This window comes from Orcinus orca, chromosome 1, assembly GCF_937001465.1.
Source record: "Orcinus orca chromosome 1, mOrcOrc1.1, whole genome shotgun sequence".
NCBI classification, from domain to species: domain Eukaryota; kingdom Metazoa; phylum Chordata; class Mammalia; order Artiodactyla; family Delphinidae; genus Orcinus; species Orcinus orca.
In genome coordinates this window covers 108,627,232-108,643,124 of record NC_064559.1, presented here as the reverse complement: position 1 = coordinate 108,643,124, position 15,893 = coordinate 108,627,232, and the positions used below count along the sequence as shown (strand labels likewise).

The following is a 15,893-nucleotide window of genomic DNA, read 5'->3' as shown; positions in this document are numbered from 1 at the left end:
ACATGGAGGCTAAACAAAATAAGCAGGAGATCACTGAAGAAATCAAAGATGAAATCAAAAAATACCTAGGAACAAAGGACAATGAAAACATGATGACCCAAAACCTATGGGGTGCAGCAAAAGCAGTTCTAAAAGGGAAGTTTATAGCAATACAATCCTACCTCAAGAAACAAGAAACACCTCAAATAAACAACCTAAACTTACACCTAAAGTAATTAGAGAGAGAAGAACAAAAAAAACCCTAAACTTAGCAGAAGGAAAGAAATCATAACTATCAGATTAGAAATAAATGAAAAAGAGATGAAGAAAACAATAACAAAGATCAATAAAACTAAAAGCTCGTTCTTTGAGAAGATAAACAAAATTGATAAACCATTACCAGACTTATCAAGAAAAAGAGGAAGAATCAACAGAATTAGAAATGAAAAAGGAGAAGTAACAACTGACACTGCAGAAATACAAAGGATCATGAGAGATTACTACATGCACCTATATGGCAATAAAATGGACAACCTGGAAGAAATGGACCAATTCTTAGAAAAGCACAACCTTCTGAGACTGAACCAGGAAGAAATAGAAAATATAAACAGACTGATCAGAAGCACTGAAATTGAAACTGCGATTAAAAATCTTCTAACAAACAAAAGCTCAGGACCAGATGGCCTCGCAGGCGAATTCTATCAAATATTTAGAGAAGAGCTAACACCTATCCTTCTCAAACTCTTCCAAAATATAGCAGAAGGAGGAACACTCCCAAACTCATTCTACAAGACCACCATCACCCTGATACCAAAACCAGACAAAGACGTTACAAAAAAAGAAAACTACAAGCCAATATCACTCTTGAACATAGATGGAAAAATCCTCAACAAAATACTAGCAAACAGAATCCAGCTGCACATTAAAAGGATCATACACGATGATCAAGTGGGGTTTGTCCGAGGAATGCAAGAATTCTTTAATATATGCAAATCAATCAATGTGATACACCATATTAACAAATTGAAAGACGAAAACCATATAATAATCTCAATAGATGCAGAAAAAGCTTTCAACAAAATTCAACACCCATTTATGATAAAAAAACTCTCCAGAAAGTAGTCATAGAGGGAACTTACATCAACATAATAAAGGCCATATATGACAAACCCACAGCCAACATTGTTCTCAATGGTAAAAAACTGAAACCATGTCCACTAAGATTAGGAACAAGGTTGCTCACTCTCACCAGTATTATTCATAGTTTGGAAGTTTTAGCCACAGGAATCAGAGAAGAAAATGAAATAAAAGGAATCCAAATTGGAAAAGAAGTAAAGCTGTCACTGTTTGCAGAGGACATGATACTATACATACAGCATCCTAAAGATGCTACCAGAAAACTACTAGAGCTAAGCAATGAATATGGTAAAGTAGCAGGGTACAAAATTAATGCACAGAAATCTCTTGCATTCGTATACACTAATGATGAAAAATCTGAAAGAGAAATTAAGCAAATGCTCCCATGTACCACTGCAACAAAAAGAACAAAATACCTAGGAATAAACCTACCTAAGGAGACAAAATACCTATAGCAGAAAACTATAAGACACTGATGAAAGAAAGTAAAGATGATACAAACAGATGGAGAGATATACCATGTTCTTGGATTGGAAGAATCAACATTGTGAAAATGACTATACTATCCAAAGCAATCTACAGAGTCAATGCAATCCCTATCAAACTATCAATGGCATTTTTCACAGAACTAGAAGAAAAAATATCACAATTTGCTTGGAGACACAAAAGACCCTGAAGAGCCAAAGCAATCTTGAGAAAGTAAAATGGAGCTGGAGGAATCAGGCTCCCAGACTTCAGGCTGTACTACAAGGCTGCAGTAATCAAGACAGTATGGTACTGGCACAAAAACAAATATAGATCAATGGAACAGGCTAGAAACCCATGAGAGAAACCCATGCACATACAGTCACCTTATGTTTGATAAAGGAGGCAAGAATATACAATGAAGAAAAGACAGCCTATTCAATAAGTGGTGCTGGGAAAACTGGACAGCTACATGTAAAAGAATGAAATTAGAACACTCGCTAACACCATACACAAAAGCCAACTCAAAATGGATTAAAGACCTAAATGTAAGGCCAGACACTATAAAACTCTTAGAGGAAAACACAGGCAGAACACTCTATGACATAAATCACAGCAAGATCCTTTTTGACCCACCTCCTAGAGAAATGGAACTAAAAACAAAAATAAACAAATGGGACCTATGAAACTTAAAAGCTTTTGCACAGCAAAGGAAACCAGAAACAAGATGAAAAGACAACCTCAGAATGGGAGAAAATATGTGCAAATGAAGCAACTGACAAAAGGATTAATCTCCAAAATTTACAAGCAGCTCATGCAGCTCAATATGAAAAAAACAAACAACCCAATCCAAAAATGGGCAGAAGACCTAAATAGACATTTCTTCATAGAAGATATACAGATTGCCAACAAGTACATGAAAGGATGCTCAACATCACTAATCATCAGAGAAATGAAAATCAGAACTATAATGAGGTATCACCTTATACCAGTCAGAATGGCCATCATCAAAAAATCTACAAGCAGTAAATGCTGGAGAGGGTGTGGAGAAAAGGGAACCCTCTTGCATTGTTGGTGGGAATGTAAATTGATACAGCCACTATGGAGAACAGTATGGAGGTTCCTTAAAAAACTAAAAATAGAACTACCATACAACCCAGCAATCCCACTACTGGGCATACACCCTGAGAAAACCGTAATTCAAAAAGAGAAATGGACCGTAATGTTCATTGCAGCACTATTTACAATAGCCAGGACATGGAAGCAAGCTAAGTGTTCATCGAGAGCTGAATGGATAAAGAAGATATGGCACATATATACAATGGAATATTACTCAGCCATAAAAAGAAACAAAATTGAGTTATTTGTAGTGAGGTGGATGGACCTAGAGTCAGTCATACAGAGTGAAGTAAGTCAGAAAGAGAAAAACAAATACCGTATGCTAACACATATATATGGAATCTAAAAAAATAAAGAGGTTCTGAAGAACGTAGAGGCAGGACAGGAACAAAAACTCAAATGTAGATAATGGACTTGAGGACACAGGGAGGGCGAAGGGTAAGCTGAGACGAAGTGAGAGAGTGGCACTGACATATATACACTACCAAATGTAAAATAGATAGCTAGTGGGAAGCAGCTGCATAGCACAGGGAGATCAGCTCGGTGCTTTGTGACCACCTAGAGGGGTGGGGTAGGGAGTGTGGAAGGGAGACGCCAAAGGGAGGAGATATGGGGATATATGTATATGTATAGCTGATTCACTTTGTTATAAAGCAGAAACTAACACACCATTGTAAAGCAACTATACTCCAATAATGATGTTAAAATAAATAAATAAGTAAATAAATAAATAAATAGAAATCCCAAAGAGTCTAATAACCATGACAGAAGTTGTATCAGTAATTAAACATCATCCCAAGTCCAGATATTCTTATTTGGAAGTTTTACCATATGCCAAAGGAACATATACCTTAGTCTTGCACAAACTCATTCAGAAAATCAAAAAATAGAAATGAAAAAGGAGAACATCCACCCATTAATTTACGAGGCTAATAAAATCCCAATACGAAAGCCAGACAAGAACGTTTAAAGAAAGGAAAATTATAGCTGAGTCTTATCCACGAATACAGGTCCAAATATTGTAAATAATCTATTAGCAAACCTAATGCAGTAATTTATAAAGAAAGATAACATAATGGACAAATTGGATTTTCACAGGAATAAGGTTGAACACTAGGATATCGATTAATAAAATTTAGCACTTTAACGAATAAAAAAGAACACCTAAATTGATGTAGAAAAATCATTTGATATAATTTAATAGTTACTTATGATTAAGAACTCAGAGCAAACTAGTAACAGGAGGAACTTTTCTAACCTAATAAGGAGTATTTACATAAACTCTACAGCAGAAAAACAAAAGCAAAAACATACTTAATAGATGAATATTCAAAACCTAGAACAAGACAAGGATGTTCTCAAAATTGTATTGGAAGTCCTAGTCGGCAAAGAAATGAAAAATATAATTACTGGAATGAGAAACAAAACAAAGAAAAGCACAGTTTAAGATATTAGCTTGGTACATCTGTTGCGTGCCTTAATTTTGAAAAATCATCTCATGACTTTAAAATGTGTGTTCCCATGTATGCACACAACCTATTTCCCCAATTATTCTACAGGACCATGTTCGTCCTATCTTTCTGTATCCCTTAGGACTAAAACAATTCTATACAAATAATAAATACTGAATATACATTAACCAGTATTGAAAAATAATGAAAAGTCCTCATTATTAATAAGGAGAGAAAGCAAAATTTTAAGTTAGCAATGGAATAAGGATCTGGGAAGAAAAAAAAAATCGCTGATTCCTAGAGGCCTCAGTTTGCTGGGAACCTGACTGCATGTGCCACTCAGCTGCCCTACTTTTGAGTCTTCCCTAGATCAAGTGGAGTTACCACAAACCAGCATGCAGAATGTCATGTTTTGTACTTCCTACTTTAAATCTTTCAGAGGCTGTTTTATTGGAGTCTAAATGAATCAAATGTAATTTAGTAATATCCCCACTAGATTCAATGGGATAGGGAATGACATCTGTCTTCCTTGGGGAGATAGTTTCAATGCCTATCACAGTGCCTGGTACACACATTCAACTTGGTGAGCTGAATTGAATCTATAGTATCACACAAATGTTTTTATCAAGTTTAACCACCCAGCTTAGGCTATAAGAACTAAAAACTAGGTAACTAGCAAACTAAGCTAAGACAACTAACTAACCAAACTATCTAAGTTGGTTACCTGAATCCAACATTAGAGTGAAGAGCAATGTTCCAATGTTCACAGTGCAGACGTTGCAAATTCATTGGATTATGAAAGACCAACAGTAAAGCATTATCTTGGGTGTGGTAATAAGAATCAATACACTTGTATTGCTGATTGGCTTCTTGAAGAACCTGAAAATCAAAACAAATCCATTGTTGTGTCTTTTTATCCCAAGAGAAGTGTCTCCTGCTAGGGCATTTCTCTGCCCCCTTCTTTTTCTCCACTTATCTCCATGATGTTAGTCAAGGTGAGACCATAGATGGCAGACATTTTCAGGAGCATTTTTAGCAACTTTTAAAGAAAAACAAATCCTAGGCTAAAGGCATAGAGGCATTTGCTCAAGTGTTCTTCATTAACGCTGGGAGATAATAATTAAGTCTAGGAGTTTTTTATTTAACGTTTTCCATGCCTTCATATAGATCATCTCATTTTGTCATCATAAAAGCCCCAGATAAATAGGTATGATTATTTTTTCCATTTCAAAATATTAAAAGCTGCATTTTTCAGCATCAGTTGTGGCCAAGAGGGGATAAGATACTCGTCCAAGAATATGGAGTCCCTAAGTTCTGGTGCCAGGGCTCATACCAGTCTTTCGACTCTACATGTCACATTTCACACTCCACACAGTGCTCTCCACTACACCACGCTGTAGTACAGAGACATGCTGTGAGCGGTCCTCCTGATATTGTTTCTACATGACTTCTATCCCTGGCCCTTTCCAAAACATTCTATCTTCAGCATTGCAACTGCAGCCACAAACAGAGGGGCAGAGTAGGCAGCTCGCTGTCCTGTTGCCTTTTCCTTATGCCAATCAACATAAACAAATATATGCATAGGGAAAGCAATTAGACAGCTGTGGGGTTTTGTTTTTCTTGTCTATATCAATTCGGTGGTGGCAGCTTTCTGTTCTCTACCTTTCAGATGATCTGAAGGCATGGAATTGCACATTATGTCAGGAAAGGACTGTTTTACTTTTGCTTTCAATTTTACACTGGTAGCATAACTAAAATAATATATGTACTTCCCCAATCTAGTCCCCTCTATGAGTGTCTTTATGAAGTGGCATTTAAATTTTTACATCTGTTCCCTGAGAGCCAATACAAGAAACACACATGTGGTAAATATTTTTGCATTTAAAAAATTTTGCTATGTGGGGTGCTATCCATTACTTTACTTTTTTTGGCAAATTCCTTTCATATTTTAAGTCCAAAAAACAAATATTTTTATTTCTGATGAACCTGTATTCTTCCTTGTATTAGAGAGCTCCACAATCTTTGTGTTTCCACATTTACTTTGACTGCTGGGGTAGACATCTATTAAGTATGTTTTTGTTTTTTGTTTTGTTTGCTGTAGGGTTTATGTAACCTAATACTCCTTATTAGGTTAGAAAAGTTCCTCCTGTTACTAGTTTGCTCTGAGTTCTTAATCATTAGTGACTATTAAATCATATCAAATGATTTTTCTGCATCAATTTAGGTGTTCTTTTTTATTCTTTAATCTGTTAAAGTGTTAAATTTTATTAATAGATATTCTAGTGTTCAACCTTACATTCCTGTGAAAATTCAAATTGTACATTATGTTTTCTTTTTTTTTATAAATTACTGCATTTTGTTTGCTAATAGCACTAAGTTTCTCAGAGCTGTAGCTGTTCTTAATATTTGATAAGCTTTCATACAATGTATTTCCTGTCCTTTTTAAAAACTTGGCCACAGCACTGTAAATCAACTATACTCCAATAAAATAAATTTTAAACACTTGGCTTTTACCTATTTTTCTGCATTAATATTGTTGTTCTCATTAACTACTTTTCTCATTAAAAATGAAGACCTACTATGTGCCAGGCACCATGTAGGTTCTAGAAAAACAAAATGAACAAGATAGGTAAGATTTTTCTTCAAAATCTGATTAAGATTTTTCTAGAGAATTCTGGAGTTCAGAGATGTGTGTCTAAGAAGATGAAATTGATGGAACATCTGATATGGACAGAAGGGATTGGCATGGACCAAGAGTGGAGCAGGCTGATGACTAGGAGGATATTACAGTAGATGGAGAGGATGGTACTTGAATTAAAGTAGGAGCAGTGGAGATGGTGAAGAGCTTGAAGATATATTTTGAGGTTATACCCTCAAAACTTGATGGATCAGACGTGCAGGACAAAGGAAAAGCTGAAGTAAGGAATGACTCTTAGCCTTTTGGCTTGATGGTGACATTTTCTGAGATGGATGAGGGGAGAAACATGCTTAGGTGGGAAAATTATCTGCTTCATGTGGGACACTAAATATTTAAGAGGCCTATCAGAAATTCAAGTGGAATTTAGAGGTAGGGACAGTAATGTGGAGCTCAAGATAGAGATAATTTGGAAGATAAAATTCTATGAGTCATTAGGGTTAGACATATATAATAGATGAAATCATTAAAAGAATGTTTACAGAGGAAAGAAGACAATTCAGGACTGAGACTTGAGGCACTTCAATATTTAGATGTTAGGTGGAGGAGAAGTATTAGACAAAATTCCAAATGGAGCACTGAGGAGGAATCCAGTATGGTGTCTTGGAAACCAAGAGCGAAGAGTGTATCACAGGGAATGGATCAGCTTTGCTGATGAAAAGGTCAAGGAAGATGAACAGAGATAAGTGTTCATTTAGGTTTGGCAGGACAATTATGTGTGACCTTGAAAAGTGAAGCTTCATGGAGTGGGAAGGACAGAGCTAAATCGAAATAGTCTGAAGTGAACTTCCAGTTAAAAATGGAAGATTAAACACATGTACTCCCTAACCCCTCAGTAAAGGGACTGTAAAAATTTTGAGTTTTAATATCACAAAGTTGAAGGCCACAGAAGAGGAGACAAAAGCAACAGCGTTTTAGAAGGTAGAAAGCAGAAGGATAAGTGGTAACAGATTTAGCAGAACATGGAAAGCCAAATCCTAAGAGTAGTTTTAAGAGAGACCAGACGGAACTTTATCTGTGTGCAGAAATACAGAAAGGCTCAAGAAATGGCAGAGTGAGGTACCTCTGAAAGTGGAGTGAAAGTGGCATTGAAAATAGGGAGTCTTTTAAGAAGCCTCAACAGTCCTGAGCAGCCGGGGGACTGTCCATCTCCCACCTCAGCAGAAGGGAGATTTATTACCAACACAAGGTGACCCTGTGGATTCTAAGAAGAGGGACCCTAGGCACCACTGAAGGAGACCTATACCACAGAAAAAAGAGAATTCTGTAAAAGTCTAAATTGGCATGGTCCAAGAGAAATATAAGGTAAGCCACAAATGTGAGCCATGTGTGTAATATAAAATTTTATAGTAGCCATATTTTATAGTAGCCATATTTTTAACGAGGTAAAATTATAACTGTATATTTTATTTAACCTAATATGTCAAAAATATATTATCATTTCAATATGTAATCAATGTAAAAATTGCTAATGAAATGTATCACCTTCTTTTTCAACTAAATCCTTAAAAATCTGGTGTGCACAGCATTTATATAGCTATACTTATGTAGTGTATAGCCTACTTACAGCCCATCTCACTTTAACTCGCAACATTTCAAGTACTCAGAAGCTACATGTGACTAGTGATTACCACATTGGACAACGCAGATCTGGAGGCTGAGTGGGAAGACACCTTAAACTCTTTCCCTCTATCACTCAGCTCCTAAAACCCTGACTGGTAAGTTATATCTTGAAGACAGGAGATTAGATTTTTCTTTTTTTCCTGGAGACTCTAAATGGCCCAAGAATACAGAACTAATACTTTAACACTGATGGGTCTCCCAAGAAAACTCCCCAGCCAAATTACCCAACAACGAAGTCCAGTTGTTGACAACTTCCCTCTACCCTGACCTCAGGTAGCACTTCCTATCATATTTTTAGTGTCTCATTAATATGAACAAAGAGGCAAATACCACTAGATATTATTCTCCAATATGAAAAATGAAGATCTCCCCTCCTCTCCCCCAAAAAACAAAAAGTTAAAAAAAATTTGAGGAAAAGAGACAATGCAGGGAGAAGACACTATGACTTCAAAGGACTTTAATATCCTCATAGAGATAAGAGAAGATATGGTACCAGGGAATGTGAACAGTGTGCTCTATAAAGGTAATTTTTAATTATAAATAGAACTTAAAGAAATTAACATTATAACAACAGACACAGAAGACCCAATAGAAAAACTGAATGAAAGCAGAGCCATATTTCCAGAATAAGAAGAAAAGGTGTTGTAAACTAGGAGGGAAAAGGTAAAGAAACTGGAAGTTCAGTCCAGGAAGTCCAATACCAGAATAATAGGAGTTTCAGGAAGAAAGACTAAAGAAAACAGAGGGGAGATGATTTAGAGTGATGAGTGTATAACATTTCCCAGAATATAAAGACAGGAGTCTCTGGATTATACTGGGCTCCCCAGTACAATATGAGGAATAGAACCACATACCAAGGCACATCAACAGGAAATCTAGAACACTGGAACAAAGAGAAAATCTTAAAAACCTTACAGAGAGAAAAAAAAAAAAAAACAGACTAAAGTGATCAGGAATCAGAATTTCATTCTTTTTTCTCAAGGACAATCTGGAAAGCTAAAAGACTATTGAAGAATGCCTTCAAAATGTCAAAGGGAAATACTTTTTTTTTTTTTTTTTTTGCGGTACGCGGGCCTCTCACTGTTGTGGCCTCTCCCGTTGCGGAGCACAGGCTCTGGATGCGCAGGCTCAGCGGCCATGGTTCTCGGGCCTAGCCTCTCCAAGGCATGTGGGATCTTCTTGGACCGAGGCGCGAACCCGTGTCCCCTGCATCGGCAGGCGGACTCTCAACCACTGCGCCACCAGGGAAGCCCGGGAAAATACCCTTTAACTTAGCATTTTATGTAAAGCCAAACTGGCAGTCAAATGTAAGGATAGAATTAAGATACTTTCAAACATCCAATGCCTCAAAAATTTATGGAAGCAACTTGAAGAGACGGTTCCCTACAAAAAGAGTAACCCAAGAGAGAGGACAACATGGGATTCAGAGGACAGAGTATCTAACTGGAAATAGAGGCAAAGGATGTGGCCATGATAGTGAAGGGAGATCGCAGGACCACAGCTGTGCAGCAGGCTTTCTCTGAAAATTGGTAGAATTTTCTTTGCTGCTTTGTAGCTTCTGGCAGTGGCCATCAATCCTTGGTGTATTTTGGCTTGCATCTGCATCATTCTAATCTCTGCTTCTCTGGTCACAAAATATTCTCCCTGTGTCTCTTTGTCTTTACTTGGTATTTTCTTCTTCTTACAAGGACGTCAGTCATATTTGATTACAGCTCACCATAATGCCCTCATCCTAACTTGATTTCATCTTTTAGACACCCTAATTCCAAATAAGGTAACACTTTTAGGTCCTGGTGTAAGGATTCTAAAAATTCTTTTCGGGGACACTGTTCAACACATAACAATCCACACTGTGGCCTCTCAAATTCATATCCTCCCGATATGTAAAATATATTCACCCAATCCCAATATCCCTCAAAGTTTTAACCCTTTCCAGCATCAACTCTAAGGCCCAAATTTTACCTAAATATCTTCAAAATCAATTATGGGTGAGACTCAGTTCCTGGTCCCTCCTTGGGCAAAATTCCTATTCATGTGTGACCCTGTGAACCCAGAAGACAAGTAGAGGGCAAGCAGAGGTTGAGAGCACACAGGAAAGGCATTGCTTAGACAACAAAATTGATAGAATACCTGTTAGGTCTGAATGGATTGAAAGGAGATTTACTCTTTGGTAGAGAATTTGGGGGGTAGTAATGATAAATGAATAACAAACTAAACAAATGAAAAGGAAATGTAATCATAGAATACTATACAGTTCAGTTGTGAATAGTTTTTATATAATTGAAATAAGGTAAATCTTGAAATCTAACCAAAAATTATGATACAGTTAACAGTGTTGGAGAATGGCAAGGAGAAATGCTGCTGTGAGTGTAGGAGTGTATGAATGAATGTATGTGCACGTGTGTGTGTTTGTGTGTGTGTGTATGTGTCTGAGTGTGTGTTATATGGGGGGGTGGGCAAGCTGTCTTCTCAAGAAGGAGTTAATTGATGATGATGCCCCAAACTAAAACTAAGACTAAATATACTTGTTACTGAGAGACAATTAAGTAACAAAAGAAACAGGTAAATACCTGGAAGATTTTTACCTCTGGGAATTTTGGCATGGGAGTGGGTGGGAGCTGTTATTTTTCGTAAGACTCTTTATACAATTTTTTGGCTTTAAAAATATGTGGATGATTATGGAGAACAGTATGGAGGTTCCTTAAAAAACTAAAAATAGAACTACCATACAATCCAGCAACCCCACTACTGGGCATATACCCTGAGAAAACCATAATTTGAAAAGAGTCATGTACCACAATGTTCACTGCAGCACTATTTACAATAGCCAGGACATGGAAGCAACCTAAATGTCCATCAACAGATGAATGGATATAGAAGATGTGGCATAGATATACAATGGAATATTACTCAGCCATAAAAAGAAATGAAATTGAGTTATTTGTAGTGAGGTGGATGGGCCTAGAGTCTGTCATACAGAGTGAAGTAAGTCAGAAAGAGAAAAACAAATACTGTATGCTAACACATATATATGGAATCTAAAAAAAAAAAAAAAAAGGTTCTGAAGCACCTAGGGGCAGGACAGGAATAAAGACACAGACGTAGAGAATGGATTTGAGGACATGGAGAGGGGGATGGGTAAGCTGGGACGACGCGAGAGAGTGGCATGGACATATATACACTACCAAATGTAAAACAGATAGCTAGTGGGAAGCAGCCGCATAGCACAGGGAGATCAGCTCGGTGCTTTGTGACCACATAGAGGGGTGGGATAGGGAGGGTGGGAGGGAGGCTCAAGAGGGAGGATATATGGGGATATATGTATATGTATAGCTGATTCACTTTGTTATAAAGCAGAAAGTAACACACCATTGTAAAGCAATTATACTCCAATAAAGATGTTAAAAAAATGTGGATGTAAAACTTTGATAAAAGTAAAATTGAAATTAAAAAGATAAAACCAAAGAGTACAGGTTTTTGCATAAAACGTAAAAGCAACAAAAAGCTCATTTTAGCGTTACTCATTATTTCGCATAGTGGTTAAGGGCACAAGTTCTGGGGCTGGATTTCTTGGGCTCGTATCTTGCTTCTCTCACTCATCAGCCATGTGACCTTGGACAAAAGTTACTGTTGGTCAAGGTGCCTCAGTTTCCTACTATTTAAATAGTTTCTACTTCACAGGATTATTGAAGAGATTAAATAAGCTAATAATACATATTAATCATTGACTAGCATATGGTAAGTGCTCAGTAAATGTTAGCTATCACAACTTCCATTGACCTGTTAATTTTATCAGAAAATACTTGGAAATGTTGCGAAAACTGAAGAGAACTGACAGGCAATATGGGGGAAAATAAGGTTGCTTCCCAATGTCTTACTTTTATTACTATGTTTTTTTAAAAAAAAATGTGTAACAGTCATGCATATACATATTTTTTTCCTTAAAAGACTTTATAAAAAACATCCTTTTAGAAAGTATATTTTAAACTATTTTGGGCATGCAAAGCTCAATCTGGGATTAAACTCACTTTATAGGTGAAGTAAATGGGAGTATTGATCTGAACTAGATCTGAGAGTGACCTAGAAGTGAACTGTTCTAAATCACACCATGCCTCTCCAGGCCCATCTGACCGTCTTCCAGAGACTCACAGACCATTAATACCTGAAGCAGAACTTCTGGCTTAAAATGTTCAGTAAAACTCCAGTCCATTAGATTGCGTTGCTGCATTTTCTTTATGTCCTCTAACTCTGCTTCCACAGTCATCTTCTTGGGTTTCTAAAAAAATCATAGGAATCCAATTTCAGCCTTAATTTGTTTAAGTCCAAACGGAGCCCTCTTGGACTCCATCAACTAACCAGCATGCACTCCATCTAATTGGGGAAATCTGCATATGTATAAATCCATATGGCAACACTTTAAGAGAACTGCTGCCAGAAAGAGTATGCCTTTGACTTTTTTTTCATGGGCAACATAATCTAAATATTTTTATTGTTAGGTTATACTCTTCTGAGTCCTGTTAGCAATTATAGGCAGGTTTTCTGAACTCACTTCAAGACAGCATTAGTTCTACATGGCTGTATGGTCAGCAGGTGTTCGTGACGTTGCCAAGCCACACTGTCTAGAGAGGAGCATGGAGCCTGGAAGTTTTGCTTGAGTGGCTGGTGAAATTAACTCCTTTCTCTCCAGTTGGAGCTGGTCAGGGGATGTCTGAATAATCCCTTCTCCTCTAGCATCAGCATTCTCCTGCTAAGCTTCTCTCTCTCCTTTTTTTAGTTCATGGTTTTCTCAGATCATCTTACTCGCATCTACACATTTATAATAATAATTTCCTACCTTTTCAAGAGGATCAGCATTTGTGACCGCTTTATCTTTGATCTCATTGTTCATGGTCCGCTCTGTAAATCAAAGACACCAACATCCAGTTGTGTTTGGGCTTTGTTCTCATTTTAGTCAACGCTGTGCATTTTTGTTGCCATATGATCTAGCTTTCTGTGCTGAAAAGGTAATTCCTAAAAGGCATGTTTCATGACTCCAAAAAGGTGTCTGTGTCAATAATTCTCAATCAGTGTCTACCTAGAAAAGTTATGCTAAGTCCTTTGAAAAGAACCCAGCTTCCTATACAATACATTCCTAAATCATGTTAGATAGTCTGCCTTCAGACTGTATGGCTCACTTCTAACAACGTACCCTTACCTTACAAGCTGCAAATATTTACTGATTAAACTATGTCAACTGCTCACTATACACTGTTGTGTCTTGTCATGCTGGCAGCTATCACAAAGGCTTTTCAAACTTCTTGGTCATATCTTATGGGTGACAAACTAGGACAGGGGCAGGGGATGTATGGAAAGGATAACTACCAGATAAAGGCAACTCCTACCAGAAAAAATAATACTATATACCATCTTGTAGAGTTTTTCCATTCATTAATTGTTTATTAATTTTAAACCCATTTAATGGGCATCTGCAGACTTATAGAGTTTTAAAAAGTTAGTTAAATGAATAAAATGAATCAGGAGCTGGACTCCACTGCCCCATACCATGGACCAATGTGAGTCACGCACATTAGTTCTCCCTGTGACCAAAGAGTAGACTTATATGATAATTGGGATTGTGATATCCTTCTCGAGTACCGAGCAAACAGCCATATAAATGGACAGAGAGGAAACAGAATCATGCTGTTGATTTCTGAATCACATGCTTCAGTAATTACTAAAGTTAACAAATGTTACACAGAAGAGTTCCATGATATATGTTTCACGTGGATAGACATCTTTACTGTGAATGTCTCAGAGTTTGTAATATGCTCTTGTGACTGTGAATCTCTAACAAAGAAATGGATAAAGTACATAGCATTTTCCAGATCTGACCAAAGTAATAGAGTAAGGGTGTGAATCTTGTAACATACCTGTCATGCTGCTGAATAACAGCCAGCCGGACTTTTTATCACCCTTAGAATTATAGCAAATTAATCCCTACAAAGTCATATATGAAATGGCTCCAGCTTAACTCTCCAATCACATCTCCTTCCACTCTCCCTTGCTCATTCCACACCAGACTCACTGGCTTGCTTGTTGTGTCTTGAAGTTTTTGAACTTGCTTTTCTCTGTCTGGCATGCTTTGCCTTAGATAGTCATCTGTTTCAAACCCTTACTTCATTCATATTGCTGCTCAAATGTCACCTCCTCAAAAGCCTTCTGCTTCTTATCCTGCTTTATTTTTGATCATGGTATTTATCAGTGCCTAATAATATTTGTTTATGTCTGTCTCTCCATATCAAATGTGAATTCCTGGAGAATAAGAACTTTATCTTATTTTCCCTAACTGTATTCTGAGCAACCAACACATGCTAGGAACTCAGTAAATATCTATATTTTTTGATTGAATGAGAGAAATCTATACCATATACTGAAACTGGAAATAAATACAGGGCCATATAGAGAGAGAAGAAATGTGGAAGAAATCCTACAACAAAAGCTTATTTGGGGGTAAGCATAAGATTTAAGTTTTCAATCTGTGGCAAAGAGAACCATATCTGGGTTTCTAGAGGGAGTAGTTAATTACGTCTAAGCAGGATAGGTCAATGTTTTCTTTGCTTTTAGGAGCATAGCTACTTATATCTTTACTACTAGTTCCATCTCGCCTTGGGCTGGTGAGGGTGACAGCATGAATGTTCCATTTTGATTTAGAAGAAAACTATAAAGACAATTCAGTATTTATATAAATACAGCCACTCAAGAGAAAACTCAGGCCAACTATAACTCTAAATAGACCATGATGTCCCATGTGTCCTTGAAGCAATTGATATGAAATCTGTGGAATAAAAATTATTCTATTCTGTGGGCTGCCAGATTTCCGGGAGATCTGATATTCCCTCTTGTGTCTAAGGATCCAGCAGAAAAAAGTCTCCAGTTTAAAAAATATGTTCTAAAAATTTGTGCACCAGTTATTTTGTCAAAGGAAAGAACATTCTAAGACTAATCTGAACTCTCTATTTAATAGTAAAGCAAGAGTCATTTTTTCTTTCTTCCTGATTTCTCCCTTCAACCGCATAATCCCTTGACAGTGTGATTCAGTAGTTTTTGACACATCTGGAAATGGACACATTCTCATTCCTTTGAAAAACAACTTTCCTAATCTGTTTTACTTTAGAGATAACAAGATCCCTCTGCAAAGCAGTTACTTTATTAAAAAAACACCCAACAAGCATAAAGGGCACATCTAAACCTATAGCCTCACAGTTATCAACTCTCAGGTTTTTCATAAATATCCAATAGGCCCTGTCAAGTTCAAAAACAGTCTCAGATGGATGTTTGGTTGAGAAAAGCACAAATACTCAGCTCTTCATGTCCAGAACAGGCTTTTATATATTTCTGATGCTAAGATGGTTGTGCAGGAAATACATGAACAATTTCTGCTTTGT

The 15,893-nt window shown here is 36.9% G+C and overlaps 1 protein-coding gene across 1 annotated transcript in view; it reads right to left on the bottom strand.

Annotated features, from left to right (window-relative positions):
- Window positions 1-15,893, bottom strand: part of SPAG17 (sperm associated antigen 17) — a 222,916-nt gene that overhangs the window by 114,162 nt on the left and 92,861 nt on the right. The window contains 3 exon segments of the mRNA XM_012533757.3: window positions 4,876-5,030; window positions 12,632-12,745; window positions 13,304-13,365. Coding sequence (XP_012389211.1) covers window positions 4,876-5,030; window positions 12,632-12,745; window positions 13,304-13,365 — 331 coding nt within the window.